This window comes from Magnolia sinica, chromosome 5, assembly GCF_029962835.1.
Source record: "Magnolia sinica isolate HGM2019 chromosome 5, MsV1, whole genome shotgun sequence".
Lineage (NCBI taxonomy): Eukaryota > Viridiplantae > Streptophyta > Magnoliopsida > Magnoliales > Magnoliaceae > Magnolia > Magnolia sinica.
This window is the reverse complement of record NC_080577.1, coordinates 41,757,293-41,779,742: the sequence shown is the minus strand read 5'-3', so window position 1 is coordinate 41,779,742 and position 22,450 is coordinate 41,757,293. Positions and strand designations below refer to the sequence as shown.

General features: G+C 39.9%; 1 protein-coding gene across 13 annotated transcripts in view; it reads right to left on the bottom strand.

Annotated features, from left to right (window-relative positions):
- Positions 1 to 3,255: 3,255 nt before the first annotated feature.
- The window catches only part of LOC131245967 (leucine-rich repeat receptor protein kinase HPCA1-like), a 31,794-nt gene continuing 12,599 nt past the window's right edge, over positions 3,256 to 22,450 (bottom strand). For 10 of the 13 annotated variants that reach the window (XM_058245788.1, XM_058245789.1, XM_058245790.1 and 7 more), the window contains 3 exons: positions 21,876 to 22,053; positions 19,280 to 19,412; positions 3,256 to 3,788 (listed from right to left, as the gene is read on the bottom strand). In XM_058245788.1, coding sequence (XP_058101771.1) covers positions 3,543 to 3,788; positions 19,280 to 19,412; positions 21,876 to 22,053 — 557 coding nt within the window. In that variant the 3' untranslated portion in view covers positions 3,256 to 3,542. Of the gene's footprint in view, positions 3,789 to 11,282; positions 11,326 to 19,245; positions 19,413 to 21,875; positions 22,054 to 22,450 lie in introns of those variants that run through there. The other 3 variants (XM_058245799.1, XM_058245798.1, XM_058245801.1) reach the window with 3 other exon arrangements.

The following is a 22,450-nucleotide window of genomic DNA, read 5'->3' as shown; positions in this document are numbered from 1 at the left end:
AAAAACTTATTATTCTACCGCAAGTAATATAACACATGTGAGTATTCATAATATCAAGTTTTATGTAAGTATGATAGAAATTATATGTCAAAGATCTAGCCTATCCATCAAATAGGGCATACTAATTATATTTTATTTGCTAAAATTTAATAAACAATCATCATCACTGAAGCCACACATATAAGTTGAATATGTACAGCTAGAATGGATTTCTAATAGCCCCATTTTCTTGTAAATAAAAATCATACCATTAATCATTAAATTAAAAATAAAAATAAAAAAATCCTAAGTAACGGATCAGATTTCTTATACATTTAGTGCAACGAACAAATACATCACATGTGTGCAGCTTCCTAAGTCATCCCATTTTCTCTTCACATCCATTGCCTCATTGCCTAATTTACATATCAACTAATGTTAATAAATGCTCTCCTGCATAGAGAAGTTGTTCCACGGTACTTGGCAAAATGAGTATCGAGATTGGGTGGGCCTCACTGTGGTGTTAAAGTAAAATCCACCCCAACCATCAGGTGAGTCACCTCATGTTTGAGCCAGGGCCAAAAAATCTGCTGATCTTTGTTTCAGTTGGGCCACACGATTGGAAAATTTTTATGGGAAAATCTCACCCTCTACACTGTTCCCTAAATGTGACCTACTTGAATCCCATGTGAGCTTGATTTTTTAGCCTTTAAGGATATCTTTTGGTTTCTCATCTAATGGGTGTAATGGATTTTGCATACACATTATAGTGGGCCCTGTAAAAATCGATGGTGGACGTCTCTCTCCCAACTATTTTCCTTGGTGTCCCTCAACTGAATAATAGATCATCCTGATTTTCGTTACTAGCCTATCATGGGATTACACATATAATGGTCGGAATTGATCTCACATATACATCAAGGTTTGGCCCAGTAAAATATCAATACTGGCGTGCCTCCCGCACTAGGTCCTAGAAAATAGTCTACTACCAAGAAAAGATCGATTAGTGACAAGAAAAGATTGATGTCTTTCGGACGGACTTAGATTGTGTAGCGTTACCAGCGTACCACACAGAATGGGCGTGTATAGATGGCAAAGATCCGTGGGACTCACTATGATGTATGTGTTCTATCCATGCCATCCATCCATTTTATCATATTACTTGAAGGCATGGCCCCAAAACTGAGGCTAATCCAAAGCTCAAGTGAATCTCACCAAAAGAAACAGGGGGAACAATGATGCTCAGTGTTGACATCTTCCTAGGGCCTACCATGATGTTTATTTGCCATCCAACCAGTTCACAAGGTCATACAGACCTGGATAAAGAAGGGAAAACACAAATATCAACTTGATCCAAAACTTCTGTGTATCCCAAGAAGTTTTTGAAGGTAGGCCTTCAATCCCTACTGTTTCTTGGGGTGTGGTCCACTTGAGTGTTGGATCTGCTTCATTTTTACCCTAAAATGATTTGAAAATATGTATGAACAGCGTGGATAAAACTAATAAATTATGTTGGGGCTGATTTTCAGTCCCTTGTTCTAACATTGGGTGATCCACTTGATGGTCGAAATGGATTTCTAATTAACACCATAAGCCGGGCCCATCTGAATCTCCAACCCTTTGTGACCTGAAATCACTCATCTCTCATGGTGTTCATCTCGAACCGAGTGGTGCCACCCGCAGAGACAACCATCCTCCTTTTTTTACAGGGCGCACTGTGATGCGTAAGTAAGATTCACTCCGTGATTCCATTCCGGGCCTAGAGCCAAAAAATCATACTAACCTTTGATTCAACTTAGCCACAGCAATGGAAACAGTAGGGAGAGACGTCCACCCTTGATTTTTAACAAGCTCAACATGACAAGAATATGAAATCCACTCCAACCATTAATATGACACTAAAAATCTATGGCTTATGTCCAAAAATCAGGGGCATACCTGATTCAGGTGGGCCAAACCAATGAAAATAGTTTGGAGGGTAAGTTTTCCTTGTACACTGTTTTGAATCATGTGGTCCACTTAACCATGGATGAGGCTGATTTTTTATATATGGTTCTAACATGGGGTGACTCACCTGATGGTTGGGGTGGATTTCATATTAACAGGGCCACCATAGCTGGTTACTCTTCATCTTAGAATAACTTCTCTATACTGTTACTAAATAGCATTAATTAGTCTTTGAATTAATCAACTAGTTGGAACGAAAATGCAATGTCCAATTAGTTGTGTGTGAGCATTTCTCTCTATGAGTTATATATATTAAAATTTATAAAACCTAAACTCGAACTCAACTCGTATACTCCAACTCAGCTCGAAAGATTGAGAGCTCGGCTTGAACTGGCCCGAGCCAAGCTAAGCTGTCCAGTTAGGTTCGAGGACCGAGCCGAGCTGAGTTCAAGCTAGGGTAGCCTGCTGGTCGAACCAAACCAAGCTGGGCCAAGCTCGAATCAGTTCGATTCCTGTACAACTCTAATTGTACGTACTAACATCACAGTGGGGCCCACAGAGCTGTATGGTATGCGATCATTCCCATATACACGGGATCATCCTTCCTAATGTAATGTTGATTTAATCTGGATGCTCAATTGGAGTGCACTGCAATAACACAGCTTCACGAGGAAAATCACCAGTACAATCGTTTCAAGTCCAACCCAGGTTAAAAGACTTTTTTTTTTAAATACAAACGCACACGCACCACCACACACTCACGCCATGGTGGGATTTCACCACCTATGGGTACTGAACCCTCAACCAGGTGTTGAAACTCCTGAGAGTCTACCACTGGAATAAGAGTAAGGACCCCCCAGGTTAAAAGACTCTGCAACTGGAACTGACTCATTTGGTCCCAATTCAAGTCAAGACCTGCCCAAGTCAGAGGTGACTCAGAAGATCGAAGCAGATTGGCTCTTAGTGAGTCCGAGTCAAGTGATTCGCATCAGACTCATCCAAGCCTTAAAACCATGAGTCCAACGGAATTGCTTCACTGCAATTCCATTCAATTGAGCATCCCAACCCACCCTCAGTCTTTTTGCAGTTATGATTGTTCTCAAGCTTTTAATAAACTGAGTTACCAAGTTACCCAACTCATGATGGCTCCAGTTTCAGATTGAATCCCTTCAAACCTTTACATGTTTACAGTTATTGTGTACATTCAAAAACAAAACACCACATGCAAGCAATTCTAAAAAATACACTCACGGCACGGTGGGATTTCACCACAATGGGTAACTCGAACCCATGATCTTGTGTTGAAATTCCTGAGTCTACCAGAGGAAATGAAGGAAAATTGCTAGTTCTTCCACAGATTACTCCAAAAATACATTTATTGTTTTTCTTTTTTCCCACAATCTATTCAATTAATAATTGATTTTTATTTATTTTTTTCTTCAGCAGATAGTCCTTACAATTGATCAATCCAATAAAAGAATGACTAACACTCAAAGAGAGGATAACAGCAATTTGCTTTTTCCATCAACAGAAGTAGCAATAGCCCCAGGATGAGAGAGACAGAGAAGATGACAGCAATTTGCTTGAAGATGAGAGAGAGAGAGGGAGAGAGAGAGTCACTTGAAGAGGTCACTTCCAAGAGCAACAGCATCAATCTCGTCACCAAAGCCGGCTGTCTGCTGATGACCCATTTCTCTATCATGAATCAGCTCCAGCTCTCTCACCATTTGATTCATTGTGGGCCTTCTTTTGCTGGTTTCCAAGCACCGCATTGCCAGCTCCATCATCTGTCGCAAGGCTTCCATTCCATTCTCCCCTAACGTTTTGTCCACGAAACTATCAAGATCACGGGTACTCTTGGCCTTCACAAGGGAAGATAATTGAAAGGAAAATAAATTTTGGGTAATCAATATAAACAAAAGATTTTGCTAGGGGAGGATGGATCGGATTAGACAAAAATGTATAAAAAAGAAGAAAAAGAACATGGAAGACCAAACTTCATTGCTTCTCCAAACCAATACTCAGCATTTCAGTAGGAGCTTCGCTAAGTGCGCATGCATGTGCAATAAAACTCATATAGGCATCACACATGCCAACATGGCACATTGGTGTGAGATCCAGTCCATCCATCAGAATGGTCAGACCTCTTATTTGTTTTCCCAAAAACAAATATGGTCCTCTCAGCATGTGGACCCCAATATTGGAAACAGGTGGCTGGTTATAAAACTTCTTACAAGTTTTTCCGAGCTGTACATTTGTTTGCTAACTGTGGCCCACCTGACCAGTGGATCAACCTGATTCTTTAGCTAGGGCATCAATATAATAGTGCAGTTCTGATGGGTGGATTGGATCCCGGGCCTATCATGGGCACTAAGTACATGAACTTTATTGCACACACGTTTGGGCATAGCAAAGCTCTTGTAGTAGTAAAGCAGCAAGAGAGACACAACATTAGTTGTTGAGGGCTGGGGGCATGACCATCTTACCATGGTTAGCCCACATGCATAATTACATATGATCAGCATCATCATTGCCTTGTCCAAGATATTTTGGGTTGGCTTTAAGAATCCTGCTTTGCCAATCATTTCTAAGGCCCTATACAAGTTCGGAAACCCTCATGTCCTTCTCATCATGAGGCTCCAAGTCCCTCGAGGCCTCACTCGTCCTCCTGTCAGGCCTTCAACCCCAATCAAATTATCTCCTTCTCAAGCCCATGTTTGGTTTTCATGGAACATGGCCAAACCATCTCAATTGACTCCCCATCATTCTCTCCATTGAAGCAACTCATAGGCCGCTTCAACTATCCTCATTCTGGAGTTTGTCCTTTCTAGTTTTTTCCATGCATCCATCCCAACATTCTCATGTATGTTGCCTCACAATGCCTTACTTTTCACCAGGGGTCATGTGTGATGCACATGGAGCGAGGATAGGATGAAAAGAGAAAAGGGAGAAATTCGGAGGGAAGAAAAAATGGGTGAGAGGGGCAGAGGGAAAGGTGGGGGCCCCATTGTTTCCCTTGTTGTGGCCCACTCGAGTCCCCAATCTGCCAAATTTTTGAGTTAGCATCCTAACATAAGCTGAATTTGATTGAGTTAGCAAGCTAATGTGGAGAAGATGAAAGGTATTAGGAAAGCTTTAATTGAGGATAATCTCCTTCCATGTATATTAGGAAAGATTTAGTCTCCTTCTATGTTTGTTGGAATTTGATTTTGTACTTTTTCCATATTTGGAGCCATTCCTCGAGTATTTATACACCAATATACTGAATAGAAAAATAAGCAATTCTTCCATTTCTTTTCTCCTTCTTTTTTTTTTTTTTTTTTTTTTGCATGGTATCAGAGCCCTCGATCCGGAGCTCTTGACTGTCGGACGCATTCTCCTCGTCGGATTCTGGCACTCCATATTTTTCTGGCAGTATCCTCCCATCTTAGTGAAACCAAAAACCACTGTCAAATCACTGTTATGAACCAGCAACATTGCCATCTCCATTACCTATGACCCAACTCACACTACCCAAAACCCATCTCACAGCTGCTTAATCTCCAGTGCACCACCACAGTCATCATCTGCCGGCCAAAACCCTTTCTGTCTTCGTCTTCTCCGGCCGGGACCCCCCCACCCCCCCCCCCCCCCCGAAAAAAATCCAAAACATTGTTGCCACCATTCAATGCCCATCTGTAGCACCACATCACCAGAACCCCATCTTTGTTCGCAAGCGGATGCCAACCCCATTTCCAGCACTGCATCACCAGTGCCCCATCTCTGTTCACAGGAACCTTCATCAGGTTGAGCTCGATCAAACCCATTTCCAACCCCAATCTTTGTTGCCTCCTGTTACACCCTCAGTCATCACCATCATCCTCTTCCAGCCAGCATTACACTACTTAGCCACCAAACCCACCACTTCTCACGACCATAGCAGATCCATGGTTGCAGACTCTCCTATTGCTAGCCCTCTTGCAGATGGTTGCAGCCTATTGTCTGCCTTTTCTGATGCTATCATGAAGAAACTGATTTAAAACATCTGGGCCATTGATCATTGCAGCCCACAATGCTTAGAACTCTAGATTACAGATCCCTTGATTGTTGGCTGCCTGTGCACGTTGATGAACGTTGCTGATCATTACTGGGCCATTTAACATTGGGCCATCATCTTTAGAAATGCATCTATGATTGCCTTTGAGGCGGTTGTCATTCAACCACCCACTGTCGTAGGCCAGATATCGTTTGGACCAGCCATCAGCCTAGTCGGTTGATTTATGATTTGGCCAGTCCGTTTGGTGCATTGTTGCAATGGGACCCAGTGGTTCATGCATTGGGCCTCTTGCTCATTAATCCCTAGATACCGTTGTAGGGTTGGAACTGCTTCTCCATCATTTGCTTGTTCTGGGATACTGTTTGGGCCCGATCTTTGAGATCACCGTAGGCTTGGTCTATGCCCAGATGATCCTGAACATGTGATTCTCCAATAGCATTCTCCACCTTTCTCCAGGTGTTGCTCGCAACCTCATTTTTTCAATTTCTCCAGAGAGAGAGAGAGAGAGAGAGAGAGAGAGAATACAAAATCAAATCCCAACAAATATGGAAGGAGATTAAATCTTTCCTAATATATATGGAAGGAGATTATCCTTAATTAAAGCTTTCCTAATAATGGTGACATCACACCTTGCATCCAATCTTGCTTCTCTTGCAACTAAGTCATTTCTTCTCCTCCCACTAATTGGATCGTACATAGTGGAGCTTCTACTCACATGACACGTCATCTCTCTCTTTTCACACACTCTACAACAACTACTGATGCTAAACCCGTCACACGACTAACTGGAGATGTCACTCCCATTACTCATATTGGCTCGGTTTCTTTGTCTCTAGATTTGGTTCTACATGATCTTCTTTGTGTTCCCAGTTTTCATTTTAATCTCTTATTTGTTAGTCAACTCAAAAATAAAAATAAAAATTGAGCTGTCATTTTTTTCCCACCTTCTATGTTTTTAGGATCCATATTCGAGGAAGCTGCTTGGAGTAGGTGAAGTATGAAATAGACTCTACCACTACTATCCACCCCTTGCAACCGCCCCATCAGCCATGCTTAGTAATCAATCTTCCAGCTGCAACCTTTGGTATATGCATCTTAGTCATCCATTTGCATCTCGCCTATCTTAGATATTGTCTATTTCAAGTACGATGCCCTCTTCTTTTTGTGATGTCAGTCAAATGGCTAAGCTAACTCGTCATCGCAATCCAAGCACACATCCCTTTGATTTGGTTCACCTTAACATTTAGGATGGCTATCTATAACACCATCCCACACTAGTGCACGTTATTTTCTCACCATTGCTGATGATTATTCACGTAGAACTTTGGTTTGTCTCATGCATTTTAAATCTGAAAAATATTCCCTTTTCAAAAACTTTCGTGCAATGGTTCAAACTCAATTCAAATGCCAAGCTCGCCAAATTCGCACTGATAATGGGACGAAATTCCTTTCAAAGTCCATGTAAACCTTTCTTCTTGAACATGGCATTCTTCGCACTTGCATTTAGACTCCACAACAGAATGAGATAGTTGAGCACAAACATCGGCACCTACTCAAAGTTGCCCCCCACACCTTACGCTTTCAGGCCAAATTACTACCGTCTTTTTTAGGGGAATGTATCTTGACCGCCACTTACCTCATCAATTGCATGCCCACACTCATTCTGAATAGTAAGACTCATATGAAATGTTGTTCAAGCATTCACCATCCTATGATCATCTTCACATTTGTTACTACTTGTGCTATGCTCAATACCATTCAAAGTTATCGACATAAATTTGCCCCATATGCCTCTAAATCAAGGTGTCCTGTATCGGTATCGGTTGGTGTAACGGTGCCCTGCGAAACCGATACGGATACGGGGGCGTAACGGCCTGTAACGGCGCAAAATTTTTTTTTTTGCCAAAAAATATGGATTAAATCCGGAATATTCTAAGCATTCCAAATATGCATTCATTTATAAATTGGAACATGTTTATGGTGGTGTAACGATCCACTCTTTGGTGAGAAGTTGTATCGGACTGTCTGATGAATTTATGAACCAGATAACCTGAATTTGACTACAAAATTCATATACTTAATTTTCTAAATATCTAATTTATATACTTAACAATTTGATATCATTTTTCCCAATAGTTCTTTTAAAAAATGAAATTAAATTCAGGTAGATTGCGTTGCCAATTTGGGGCTGACTTAGAGGACCAATCCATGCCCCAAATTAGCCTCAAATTCATGCAATTTATTGGCATTAATCCACTTGTGAATTGGTGGACATTTATTGGATAGTGAATCATGAAAAAAAAAAAAAAAAAAAACCAAAAGGCCCTATTTTAAAAAATAAGCGTCCACAAATTAACAATTAAAACTATTCAAACAATTTGATTTTAGCATTTTGAGTTGGCAATTACAGTCCATAATTTAATTGGTAAATTTTAAGTTAATACGTGTCTCGTGTACAATTTTTTAAGGGCCGAATTAGGTAGGACTCAGATTGTGAAGTGTAGCACACGAGTGTCAAAGTTTTTTGGACCCCACTCGTGATGAATGTGTTATATCCACACCGTCCATCCATTTTGCCAAATAATTTTAGGGCATGAGCCCAAAAATGAGGTAGATCCAAAGCTCAGGTGGACCCCACCATAAGAAACAATAATAATTAAACGACTATCATTAAAAATTTATCGGGGCTACAAAAGTTTTAGATCAAGCTGACATGTGCGTTTTCCCTTCATCCACGTTAGTGTGACCCTATTAACAGGTTAGATGGAAAATAAACATTACAGTGGACCCTAAGAAATTTTTAATGGTGAGCATTCTATAACCACTGTTTCCTATGCTGTGGTCCTCCTAAGATTTGGATCTTACTCATTTTTTGAATCATAATCTAAAATGATGTGGCAAAATGGATGGACGGCATGAATAAAATACATACAGCATGGTGGGGCCCATGTGGCACGTATACAATTTTATTAAATTGTGCAACGTGCTGCGTAACGCGTACCAGTCCATTCATTTGACGCAAGCAAGTCCTGTGGGTCTGATCATGAGGTATATGTTATATCTAAACCGTCCATTCATTTGACGAGCTCGTCTTAAGGCTTGACACGAAAAATAATACAAATCTAATTATCAAGTGGACCACACTGCAAAAAGCAGTGGGGGATTGAACGTCTACCATTGAAACCCTTTTTGGGATCACAGAACTTTTGAATCAATATGAAATTTGTTTTTCCTCTTCATTCAGGTCCTTTTGACCTTTTGAACAGATTGGATGGAAAATTAACGTTATGGTGGGCCTACGAATTTTTTAACGATGAAAATCATCATCTTGCTGCTATTTTTGGTGTGGTCCAAACGATCTTTGGATACGATTCATATTTTGGCTCATGCTCTAAAATGATATTTAAAAATAGATGAACGGTGTAGATATAATAAATACATCGCTGTGGAGCCCATGTAACTTTGATCTCCTTTGAACCGTTCGTACAACTCGGAGCTCGAGGACTGTCAGCGCTCATCTTAGCGTGACACGTACCTATTACAGCAACTAAGCTGTGTGGTACACCTGCGAAAAAAAAAAAAAGGAGAGAGGGAAACCGAAAAGAAAAAAGAGGGAAAGAAGAGAGAAGAAAAAAGAGGGAAAGAGGGAGAGAGAGAGAGAGAGAGAGAGAGAGAGAAAGAGAGAGAGAGAGAGAAGAAGAAGAAGAAGAAGAAGAAGAAGAAGAAGAAAAAGAGAAAATAAGAATTTCTATGAATTTAAAAAAGAATAAGGAACAATAAGAATAGAGTGAAAGTCATTGCCGTAAAATTCGAGACAGCCGTTACGGGTCCGTAACGGCTGTTATGGCCACGGAATTCCATAATGGCCGTTTCGACCCCGTATCAAGTAACGGTGTCAGCCGTTACCATTACGTATTGGCCGATACGGCCGTATTGTAACGGATACGGGACACCTTGCTCTAAATGCATTTTTGTTGGTTATCCCTTTGGTCAACATGGCTATTGAGTTTATGACTTAGATTGCAAATGCATCTTTACTTTCTCAAGACATTACTTTTGTTGGAACCATATTTCCCTTTCACAAAACCAATACCATACCCGATACATCATCCCGCGTTATTCCTATATGCCTATCGTTGACCGAAGTCAAGGATCACTTACATATTCCTCCTGTTGGCACTCCTGGATCTCATGATCCTCAACCTTCAACCAATCCACCACCACCTGGTACTCATCGCTCCAACCATACCAAAACCTAGCCAACCCGCCTCATCAACTGTCTTTCCCACCCTTCCAACCTCATCATCTCCTACTTCACTTGCTTCACAGCCCTCTGCATGTACTATCCCTTGTCTAATTTTCTTTCGTGCAGTCGCTTTTCTCCTAACCATCTAACTCTTCTTTTTATCATATCTTTTCATGATGAGCACATCTTTTTCGCAAGATGTAAAATTCCCTTATTGGCGTGAAGCAATGGCAGTAGAAATCCAGTCTTTAGAACAGAACAATACTTGGACCTTGCAACATTTACCACTAAGGAAGAAACATATTGCCTGCAAATGGGTGTACAAAGTCAAACATTGAGCTGACAGTACGTTGAACATTTTAAGGCGCGCTTGGTGGCAAACAGCTACAATCAAACTGAAGGTTTAGATTATCATGAGACGTTAGCACCTATTGTCGAACTGGTCATTGTTCGTTGCCTCTTGGCTGTGGCTGCCATTCGTCAGCCAAGCCTTCACCAACTTGACATCAACAACGCCTTCTTACACGAAGATTCACACAAAGAAGTTTATATGTCAATTCCTCCCAATTTTTCGAAACAAAGGGAGCAACGTGTTTATCGTCTTCACAAGTCACTCTACTACCTTAAACAAGCTTCACGGAACTAGTTTGAGAAATTTTCCTATGCGCTCAAAGAAGATGGATATTGCCAATTACTCACAAATTATTCCCTTTTCACTCGCTCAACTAGAACTAGCTTCACCACGATACTTGTTTATGTCAATGATTATTAGAGTTAACCGGCTCTTATCTCACACCACTATAATGCAAGTCTGAGCCACAACAAACCCGGATTAACCCTAGGTATTAGAAATTTGGATCTAATACCCCTGTCAATCCCATGCTTTGCATAAGCATGCTCAACGAAAATAGAACAATCAAAATAACTAGAATAAAAAAAAATAAAGCAAACAAACACAAAACACAAGATATTTTACATGGAAAAACCTTGCGAGAAAAAATCACAGCACAAAACGACAAATATCTCTACAATAACCAAAAGCCTTAGAGTTTACACCACTCACCTTCTTCGATCACAGGATCACCTGATCACCTTCTTGTGATCACTGGATCAACCCCTAGGTAGTAGAAATTCGGATATAATACCACCATGAATCATGCGCTTTGCGAAAGCATGCTTAACAAAAATAGAACAATCAAAATAACTAGAATAACCAAAACAATCAGGCAAGCAAACACAAAACACAAGATATTTTACATGGAAAAACCTATCAGGGGAATTTTACATGGAAAAACCTATCAGGGGAAAATCACAGCACAAAGCGAAAGAGATCTCCACTATAATCAAAAGCCTTAAGAGTTTACACCACTCACCTTCTTTAATTACAAGATCACCCGATCTCCCCTTGTGATGTGCACCTAGGAAAACCCTAGCCCCTTGAGAAAATCCCTTCCCAAGCCCTTAATGTATAGAGAATCCTCTCACCTCACAAAACCCTTGCCCTTAGAGAGAAAATACTCATAATCATTGTTGTCATGTGCGACCGCATATGCGCATTTCCATATGCAAATTGCATATGCGATCATGGCACATATGCGATTGCATATGTGGCATATGCAAAAATATGTGATGTATGCGATCGCATATTGACCATGGCACATTGAATTTTTATTTTTATTTTTTTGCAAAAAAAACAACATTTTGCCTATAAAAAGGCCTCCAAATCTCCTCCATTTGCAATATTCTCACTCCAAAACTCTCTTACTCTATTTTTCTCTTACATTTCTTAATTACAAGTGGTCTTGATCTCTCTCTCTCTCTCTCTCTCTCTCTCTCTCTCTCTCTCTTGTATTTCCTACTTCCAAGTGATCTTAATCTCTCTCCTACATTCCCTCTCTTGGAAGTTGGAGAGAGATTCAAGCACTTTCAAGTTTCAAGGAAGATAGATAATAAATAAATAGCTTATTGATTTTGTTGTTACTTCGTGTTAACTATACTGTTAAATATGGATGACTTGATGTTTAATTCATTGTTTAATTGAATTTATCTCTCTCAAGTGTATTTTAAATATATAAAATTAGTTATATATTAACTCAGAAAAGTTCTCTTTAGTTTCTTAATTTTTTTTTACATTTTTTTTTGAATTTTTCCCTATTATATATATATATATATATAATTTTCAATTTTTTTTTTTAATATGTGATCATATGCGCATAGGCATATGCGATCACACATGATCGCATATGCGTTTCGACAACATTGCTTATAATGCCAAGCTCTAATCACAATTGGGCTTATATATCCCGATTTGCACAAAACTGTGTAACTAAACCAGAGTCCGTTAGTCAAAACTGTCTGTCAGACCGACTTCTACTGAAAAAACATGCTCTGCTCCTGAGAAAACCTACACTCTATCGGTCAAACCGACATAGCTCTGTGGAGCAGAATACAAAGCATCCACACAACAATCTCCACCTTGACTTGTATTCTACCAAATCACCCTGACAATGTCCCATACTAGCTTCCACCTTGAGCGTAAACCGCTCTCTGCATCCTCCACATAGAACACAGCTCCATCCACACCCATGTGCAAAGGTGCCCAATCTCATCAATGGCTAGTGAGATTGATCAAGGCCAAGTTGTGCTTGAACTTGTCTGTAGTCACCAGCTTCGTCAACATATCTGCAACATTCTCATCCATATGAACCTTCTGAAAATGAATCTCTCCTGAAGCAATTAGTTCTCTTATCTTGTGGAACCTCACATCAATGTGCTTGGTTCTTGCATGATACACTTGATTCATTGCTATATGGATATCGCTCTGACTATCGCAATGCAACCGAATCGCCTCCTGCTTCTACCCGAGTTCTTATATCAAACCATTCAACCATAATGCCTCCTTTGACGCCTCTGTCGCAGCTATATATTCTGCCTCAGTCGTAGAAAACACTATCGTAGACTGTAGCATAAATCTCTAAGATATTGGTCCAACTGCTAATATGAAAACATATCCCGTAGTGGACCTCCTGTTGTCCAGATCTCCTACATAATCCGCATTAACGTAGCCTACAACTCCACCTGAAGCTCTATGTCCTCCGAACATGATCTCAGTATCGACTGTGCCCCTGAGATACTAGAGAATCTACTTAACTGCATTCAAATGCTCTTTTTCCTAGATTCGTCGTATAATTGCGTTGACCACACTAATTGCATGTGAGAAATCCAACCTCATGCAAACCATCACATACATGAGACTCCCCACTACACTCGCGTATGGCACCCGTGACATGTCTGAAATCTCATCTTCTATGCTTAGACATGACCTGGCTGACAACTTAAAGTGACTTGCTAGAGGCATGTTAATTGGCTTAACACTTTCCACATGGAACCTCTCTAACACCTTCTGCATATAACCCCTCTGAGAAAGCCACAGCTTCCCAAACCCTATCTCTGTGTATCTCCATGCCTAAGATCTTCTTCGCAGTGCCCAAATCCTTCATGTCAAACTCCTTGCTTAACAAACTTAAGCAAGAGTATCCCCTTCTTGTCCTTTGCAGCAATCAATATGCCATCAACTCTAAACACCCACTTGCACCATATAGCCCTCTAACCTTTAAGAAGTTCCACAAACTCCCATGTATGATTCCTGTGTAAAGATTTCATCTCCTCCACCATGTCTGACATTTACTTGTTGCCATCCTTTCTGAATTAAGCCTTTTGAAAGGTAGAGGGATCTTCACTCCCTGTGAACAATGTGAAAGAAACCATGTCATCAAACCCATATCGAACTGGGGCTCTAATGGTTCATCTCTCCCTCTTCCTGGCTAGGTTTTGGTATCTAGCTCTTGTTGAATTTCACCTTCAGTAACCTACTCAACTAGCTCCACCTGCACTGACAATTTCTCTACATCACCATGTGTTTTTGACTTTCCTGCAACGCCCTTATTGGTTTTCAACATCGATGCCCTATCGAAGATGACATCTCTGCTAATGACCACCTTCTATGAAACTATATCCCAAAGCTTGTAACCCTCAAATCATTTCTCATACCCGATAAAGATGCATTTCCTATATTTAGGATCCAACTTCGTACTCTGTCCACTCTACACATGGACGTATGCTAGACGCCTGAAGATCCCCATCCCTGAGTAACTGACGTCCTTGCTTGTCCAGACTTCATCTGCAACCTTGGAGTCTAACGTTGTAGATTGTGACTAATTTACAATATAGCATGCCATGTTAACCGCTTCTGCCCAGAGGCTTTTAGGCAGCCCCGCACAAAACCGCATACTTCTCACCCTCTCCATAGAGTTTTGTTCATCCTCTCTGCCACCCCATTCTGTTGTGGGATCCCTGTAGTTGAGAAGTACCTTGTGATGCCCTGCTCCTTACAGAATTCCATGAATTCACCTCCTTGTACTCTGTACCATTATCTAACCTGAGAAACTTAACATGTCTCCCGATTTGCTTCTCTACTTCTGTCTTTCATTCCTTGAACTTGTCAAACGCCTCAGACTTGTGCTTTAAAAAGTAGACCCAAACCTTCATCGAGTAATCGTCTATGAAGCTCATGAAGTATCATGCTCCTCCCTTAGACGATACCATCACTAGCCCCCAAACATCGGAATGTATGTAATCAAACACCCCACTGCTAGTATGTGTAGCATATTTGAACTTTACCCTGCACTGCTTCTCATAGATGCAATGCTCACAGAAATCCATCTTGCACACCTTAACTCTCTTCAACACTTTTCGTTTATGGCATTCCATCATACCCCTCTTTCATCTACCCTAGCCGCATATGCCACAGATTAATGTCATCTGTGCTAGATTCCGTGTGAGGTGGTAGCGGCCTCACCTATAATCGTGCTCCCAACCAACTTGTACAAATTTTCCATTTATGTCCCTTCATTAACACCATTGCACCTATAGTGACCTTGATCACGCCGCCAAATGCACTAAACGTGCACCCGTTCATGTCTAAAACCCCTAAGGATATCAATTTTCTTCAAATCCACGACATACCTATCATCACCTAGAGTCCATATGACTCCATCAAACATCATTAGATGGTCCCTATTTCGATGGCCTTGCATTTTACGTCATTCCCCATCAGAACATTCCCACCATCAGAGGACTTGTAGGAATCAAACCAAGTCCTATCCGAGCATATATGATACGAACATCCTGAATTGAGTATCCAAGTATTTGAAATATGGCTCGTACTTGACGAGACCTAGATGAGATATCCTTCTAAGCTCTCTTCCACTACGCTAACTGATTCACCCGTGTTCCTTTTACCCCTTACTTTCTAGGTCATCCTTCCTTTTCTAGCAATCTCTCTTGAAGTGCCTATTCACGCCACAATAAAAGCATCCGTCCTTAGCCTTTGATTTCAATTTAGACTTTTTCTTCATGTCAGACCAGGATTGCTCCACGGATCTCCCACATCCCTGACCCCCTTTCACAACTAACCCTTTCGCCTTAGAGTTTTCATCACTTGATTTCTTTCTCATCTCATTAAAAACGAAAGCCGCGGTGATTTCTACCAGCTTCACTATATTTTTGCCATACAGCAGAGTAGTGATGAGATGGTCGTATGATATGGAAAGTGATGCTAAAAGGAGCACCGCTTTATCTTCATCCTCAATCGTCACTCCGAGCCTTAACAATTCACTACATACCTTTGTAAACGAGTTCATATGCTCCAGGAGATTGGATCTTTCCTTCATCCGTAACCCGAAAAGTTGTTTCTTCACAAAAAACTTATTAATGAGGGACTTCATCATGTATAGATCTTCTAGTTTCTTCTACATCTCCAGGGGAGATTCCTCCTCCAGAACGTTGTACATGACTTCATCCGATAGACACAGACAAATTGCGCTCATTGCCTTCTCCCCGAATTCTTTCTAGTTATCATCCGACATCTTCTCCGGTTTAGTCTCCAACAATGCCTTGCTCAACCCTCGTGATACTAAAATATCATTAACCTTCCACTGCCACAAACTGAAATTGTTCTTCCTGTCGAATTTATGGATATCGAACTTCGACCCTGACAACTTCGTTGAATTCTCAAACATCCTTTAAACAAAACGCTCTAATACCACTTTATTGTGATTAACCGGCTCTTAACTCACACCACTAAGATGTAATTCTGAGCTACAACAAACCCGGAACAACCCTAAGTATTAGAAATTCGGATCTAATACCAACGTCAATCAAACGCTTTGCAGAAGCACGCTCGACGAAGATAAAACAATCAAAATAACTAGAATAACCAAAACAATAAAGCAAGCAAACACATAACACAAGATATTTTGCGTGGTAAACCCTTACAGGAAAAAACCATGGCACAAAACGACAGAGATCTCCATTATACTCAAAAACTTTAGAGTTTACACCACTCACCTTCTTCAATTACAGGATTACCCAATGTTCCTGTCTGATACGCACCTAGGAAACCCTAGCCCCTTAAGAAAATCCATTACCAAAGCCCTTACAAGTGTAGAGAACCCTCTCACCTCGCAAAACCTTTGCCCTTAGCGAGAACACTCGTAATGCCAAGCCTCAATTGCAATTAGGCTTAAATACCCCGTTTTGCGCAAAACTGCATCACTAAACCGGAGTCCATCGGTCAAACCGACGACGCCATGGGTGGGACCAACAGAACATGCTCTGCTCTTGAGAAAACCTGCACTCTGTCGGTCCGACCGATAGAGCTTTGTGGAGCAGAATACAACACATCCGCATAACAATGATATTATCCTGACAAAGAATGATCCCTTTACCATTTCTACTTTGAAAGTCTTTTCCCACACCAAGTTCCACATTAAAAATCTTGATCATTTAAAATACCTTCTAAGCATTGAGGCGGCCTGCTCATCTACGCGAATCTTCTTAAGTCAATGCAAGTTATGCTCTTGGCATCCCCAAAGACAGTGGTCATCTTAAAGCTCGACTGGCCTCATTTCTCATGAAACAAAATCTGTGTTTAAATGTTGAACATGGTGACCTCCTCCCGAACCCCACTACATATCAATGGCTTGTTGGACATCTCATCTACTTAGGGCCTGTTTGGGAGTGTGGATTTGAAACCCCTTGGATTTGGAACCCCCAGGATTGGAAACCCCCTGGAATTGCAATCCTCACAGTGTGTTTGGCACCCTGGAGTGTGAATCAAGTTTAATCCAAAAATACCTATGCATGGTATATTTACAGGGGTTTCAATTTAATTACTAAATCAACTTTAATATCTCTAATTAGCGAGATATATAATTTTTGACACTATGTTTGTGATAAGCCCGTTGAAATATATGCTTTGCCTCAAAATGATGAAATTCCAAGTCTCGGATGGACCGCAAGCACAAGATCATGTCTGAGTGACTAACCAACGATTTTTAATCGTTGATTAATATGGACAATGTTTGGACCGTGCTGATCATCATTAGTGGGCCATGTGCCCAATAGAATGATAATGTACAGTGACACACATGTCACACCTGCAACTATTGAAATGATTTTAGGTGTAATCCAAGCTCTCACCGTGGATTGCAAACCCCCTCAAAGAGGGGATTAGAAACCCCCTGGATTTGCAACCCCCAGTTGCTTTATGCGCCAAACAACCAAGGGGATTTGAAACCCCCTCCAATCCACGATGCCAAACGACACCTTAACCATCACCAAACCGAACATTGTTTATTCGGTCAACATCCTCAATCAATTCATGCACACGGCCACGCCAATCTCATTATGATGAAGCTATTTGAGTTACAATATATCAAGTCTTCTCCTGGCAAGGGCATTTTTCTGTCCTCTGACAACTCCCTTTAGCTCTTCGCTTGCTCGGACTCCGATTGGGCCAGTTGTGCTCAAACACGACAATCTACTACAAGATATTTCACTATGCTAGGCCAAAGTCCCCTTTCTTGGGGAAAAAAAAAAAAAAAACATACAATTGTTTCACAGTCGTTTGCTGAGGCTAACTATCGGGCCGTGGCCAATGCCACATGGGAATTCGCCTGGCTCAAAGCTCTTCTTCAAGATCTCGGGGTTAGCATTCCCAACCACATGAGCCTTTATTGTGACAATCAAGTCGTTCTTAACATTGCCAACAATCCCATTTTCCATGAATGCATAAAGTATATTGAGATTGATTGTCGCATCGTTTGGGAAAAATTATCTTCTGGCATCCTCTGCAAATGCTACGTGCCCTCTCAACATCATCTTGTGGATCTTCACTATGGCACTTGGGCGAGACCATTTCCATCTCTTAATTGGACATTGCAGATCTCCACACTCTAACTTGAGAGGGAGTATTAGGAAAGCTTTAATTAAGGATAATCTCCTTCCATGTATATTAGGAAAACTATATTCTCCTTCCATATTTGTTGGGATTTGATTTGTATTTTTTCCATATTTGGAGCCATTCCTCCTGTATTTATACATTAATATACTGAATTTAAAAAAATAAAAAATGAAAAATAAAAACAATTCTTTTGTTTCTAATTTTTTAACAAGAGATCGGTCTATGCGAGCCACACACATTAAAAGAAGCAAAAGGAAGCAGGTGAAATCTATGTTGTCCCTTCTTCTGTAAAATCTAAATTGTTCTTACCAACCAGCTACATGTTTATGATGAATTTAGCCTCTCCTAACCAATGTGGCGAAATTTATTTGCAAGGACCAATGTCCAAAGCTATTGGCGTAATATGTAGTAGAGATTAGCATACATCCAGTCTCTTTGAAGAACAACATTCCACTCCACCTAACTCCAATTCTATTGGAAACATCCTCAATCTCTCCATCTTTTTGAATTATGGAGCCCAAGTAACAAAACCAGTCTCTTTGAGGTATCTCCTAGCCACAGAATTACATAGATATACATAAGCATGCATATATGCAGATAAATACAGATGCAGATGCAGATGCATGCATGCATACACAACATAGAAACACATGCTTTTAGGGAGCATTGATCTAGACAGCAGGACAATGAAACGAATCAAGCCGCTAGAGGTAATAAGCTAGATAATCTTACAATATTGAGAATCCCAAGGATGAAATCAAATTACCCGCTCTACTAGATTTGGTTCTGAATCTGATATGTTCCTATCAAGGGCTTCACGCCCAGTTATCAGCTCCAATAAGAAGACCCCAAAAGCATAGACATCACTTCTTTCAGAAAACCCATTTGAGGCGTTTAACCTGAAACCATAAAATCTCCCTAAATAACTTCAAATTGAATTTAAGTGTCTTTGACGGAAAAGACAATAGCATAATAGATCAACCCAGTACTCAGAAACTCAAACAGATGGCTTTGCACTATTCAAGTAAATCGGGAGAATTTTATAAAACATGGGAATTACACAATTGAGTCCAAAAGATTGTCAAACTCTTTTATATTTGATCGACATGTTGCTTAAACCATAAAATCTCCCTAAATAAATCAAACTCTTTTATGTTCCAAAAGCATAAAAGAGTTTCTGAGTAATGGGCTGATCGAGATGTTTCAGAGTTTCGGAGTACTGGGTTGATCGAGATGTTGCTTAAATCAAACTCTTTTATGTTCCAAAAGCATAGACATCACTTCTTTCAGAAAACCCATTTGAGGCGTTTAACCTGAAACCATAAAATCTCCCTAAATAACTTCAAATTGAATTTAAGTGTCTTTGACGGAAAAGACAATAGCATAATAGATCAACCCAGTACTCAGAAACTCTGAAACCATAAAATCTCCCTAAATAACTTCAAATTGAATTTAAGTGTCTTTGACGGAAAAGACAATAGCATAATAGATCAACCCAGTACTCAGAAACTCAAACAGATGGCTTTGCACTATTCAAGTAAATCGGGAGAATTTTATAAAACATGGGAATTACACAATTGAGTCCAAAAGATTGTCAAACTCTTTTATATTTGATCGACATGTTGCTTAAACCATAAAATCTCCCTAAATAAATCAAACTCTTTTATGTTCCAAAAGCATAAAAGAGTTTCTGAGTAATGGGCTGATCGAGATGTTTCAGAGTTTCGGAGTACTGGGTTGATCGAGATGTTGCTTAAATCAAACTCTTTTATGTTCCAAAAGCATAGACATCACTTCTTTCAGAAAACCCATTTGAGGCGTTTAACCTGAAACCATAAAATCTCCCTAAATAACTTCAAATTGAATTTAAGTGTCTTTGACGGAAAAGACAATAGCATAATAGATCAACCCAGTACTCAGAAACTCTGAAACCATAAAATCTCCCTAAATAACTTCAAATTGAATTTAAGTGTCTTTGACGGAAAAGACAATAGCATAATAGATCAACCCAGTACTCAGAAACTCAAACAGATGGCTTTGCACTATTCAAGTAAATCGGGAGAGTTTTATAAAACATGGGAATTACACAATGGAGTCCAAAAGATTATCAAACTCTTTTATATTTGATCGACATGTTGCTTAAACCATAAAATCTCCCTAAATAAATCAAACTCTTTTATGTTCCAAAAGCATAAAAGAGTTTCTGAGTACTGGGCTGATCGAGATGTTTCCGAGTTTCTGAGTACTGGGTTGATTGAGATGTTGCTTAAATCAAACTCTTTTATGTTCCAAAAGCATAGACATCACTTCTTTCAGAAAACCCATTTGAGGCGTTTAACCTGAAACCATAAAATCTCCCTAAATAACTTCAAATTGAATTTAAGTGTCTTTGACGGAAAAGACAATAGCATAATAGATCAACCCAGTACTCAGAAACTCTGAAACCATAAAATCTCCCCAAATAACCTCAAATTGAATTTAAGTGTCTATGATGGAAAAGACAATAGCATAATAGATCAACCCAGTACTCAGAAACTCAAACAGATGGCTTTGCACTATTCAAGTAAATCGGGAGAATTTTATAAAACATGGGAATTACACAATTGAGTCCAAAAGATTGTCAAACTCTTTTATATTTGATCGAGATGTTGCTTAAACCATAAAATCTCCCTAAATAAATCAAACTCTTTTATGTTCCAAAAGCATAAAAGAGTTTCTGAGTACTGGGCTGATCGAGATGTTTCAGAGTTTCTGAGTACTGGGTTGATCGAGATGTTGCTTAAATCAAACTCTTTTATGTTCCAAAAGCATAGACATCACTTCTTTCAGAAAACCCATTTGAGGCGTTTAACCTGAAACCATAAAATCTCCCTAAATAACTTCAAATTGAATTTAAGTGTCTTTGACGGAAAAGACAATAGCATAATAGATCAACCCAGTACTCAGAAACTCTGAAACCATAAAATCTCCCTAAATAACTTCAAATTGAATTTAAGTGTCTTTGACGGAAAAGACAATAGCATAATAGATCAACCCAGTACTCAGAAACTCAAACAGATGGCTTTGCACTATTCAAGTAAATCGGGAGAGTTTTATAAAACATGGGAATTACACAATTGAGTCCAAAAGATTATCAAACTCTTTTATATTTGATCGACATGTTGCTTTTAAAAAAAAAAAAAAACTCAATCAATCCCTTGAAAGGAAACTTTGTTTGCTTTTTGCAACATGATGGAGCTTTGCAAATATAGTCAACTGAATCTCGGCACACCTCGAAAGTGGGAAGTGTGCCCTCATGGCCCAAATGAATTTTATGACTTTTAAACCTTGATACGGACAATTTACGGAATAGAAAAACATACTCTGGGTCAAGAAAGCAATCAATGCCCGATGATGGTCCAGCACGGTAGCCCCCAATCAGTAATTTGGACAGTCCAAAATCAGCTACCTTTGCAGTGTAGTTTTCTTCTAGAAGAACATTGCTCGTCTTGAAGTGCATGTGTAGGACAGGGGGCGTCAACCCATGCAGATAATCCAGTCCTGATTGCATTTAAGATTAAAATGTTATCATCTATCACATTCACAGGAGTGCTTCATTTTCTTTTCATTGTTTTCACGAATCACGTTGCTAACAGTTATAGCAAAAACAAAGGCCATCAGGTAGAAGGGAAGAGGTGAATATTGGCAGCCCTCATCAAATTAGGGTGCTGAATCTCATCCAGTTTACACATGGCAAACATGCATGTCAACCCAAGTCGTACCAGCAGGCCTCAGGCCTCCCAATCTGGGCGGAACATTGCCCTAAACCATAGTTTAAAAACCCAAATACTCGACTCAATATTCAGCTGGGTTAAGTCCACCCAAGGACTCAATTCGACACAACTTGATAATTAAAGTTCTGGAATATTTAGGTTAATCAACAATGTTCACAATACTG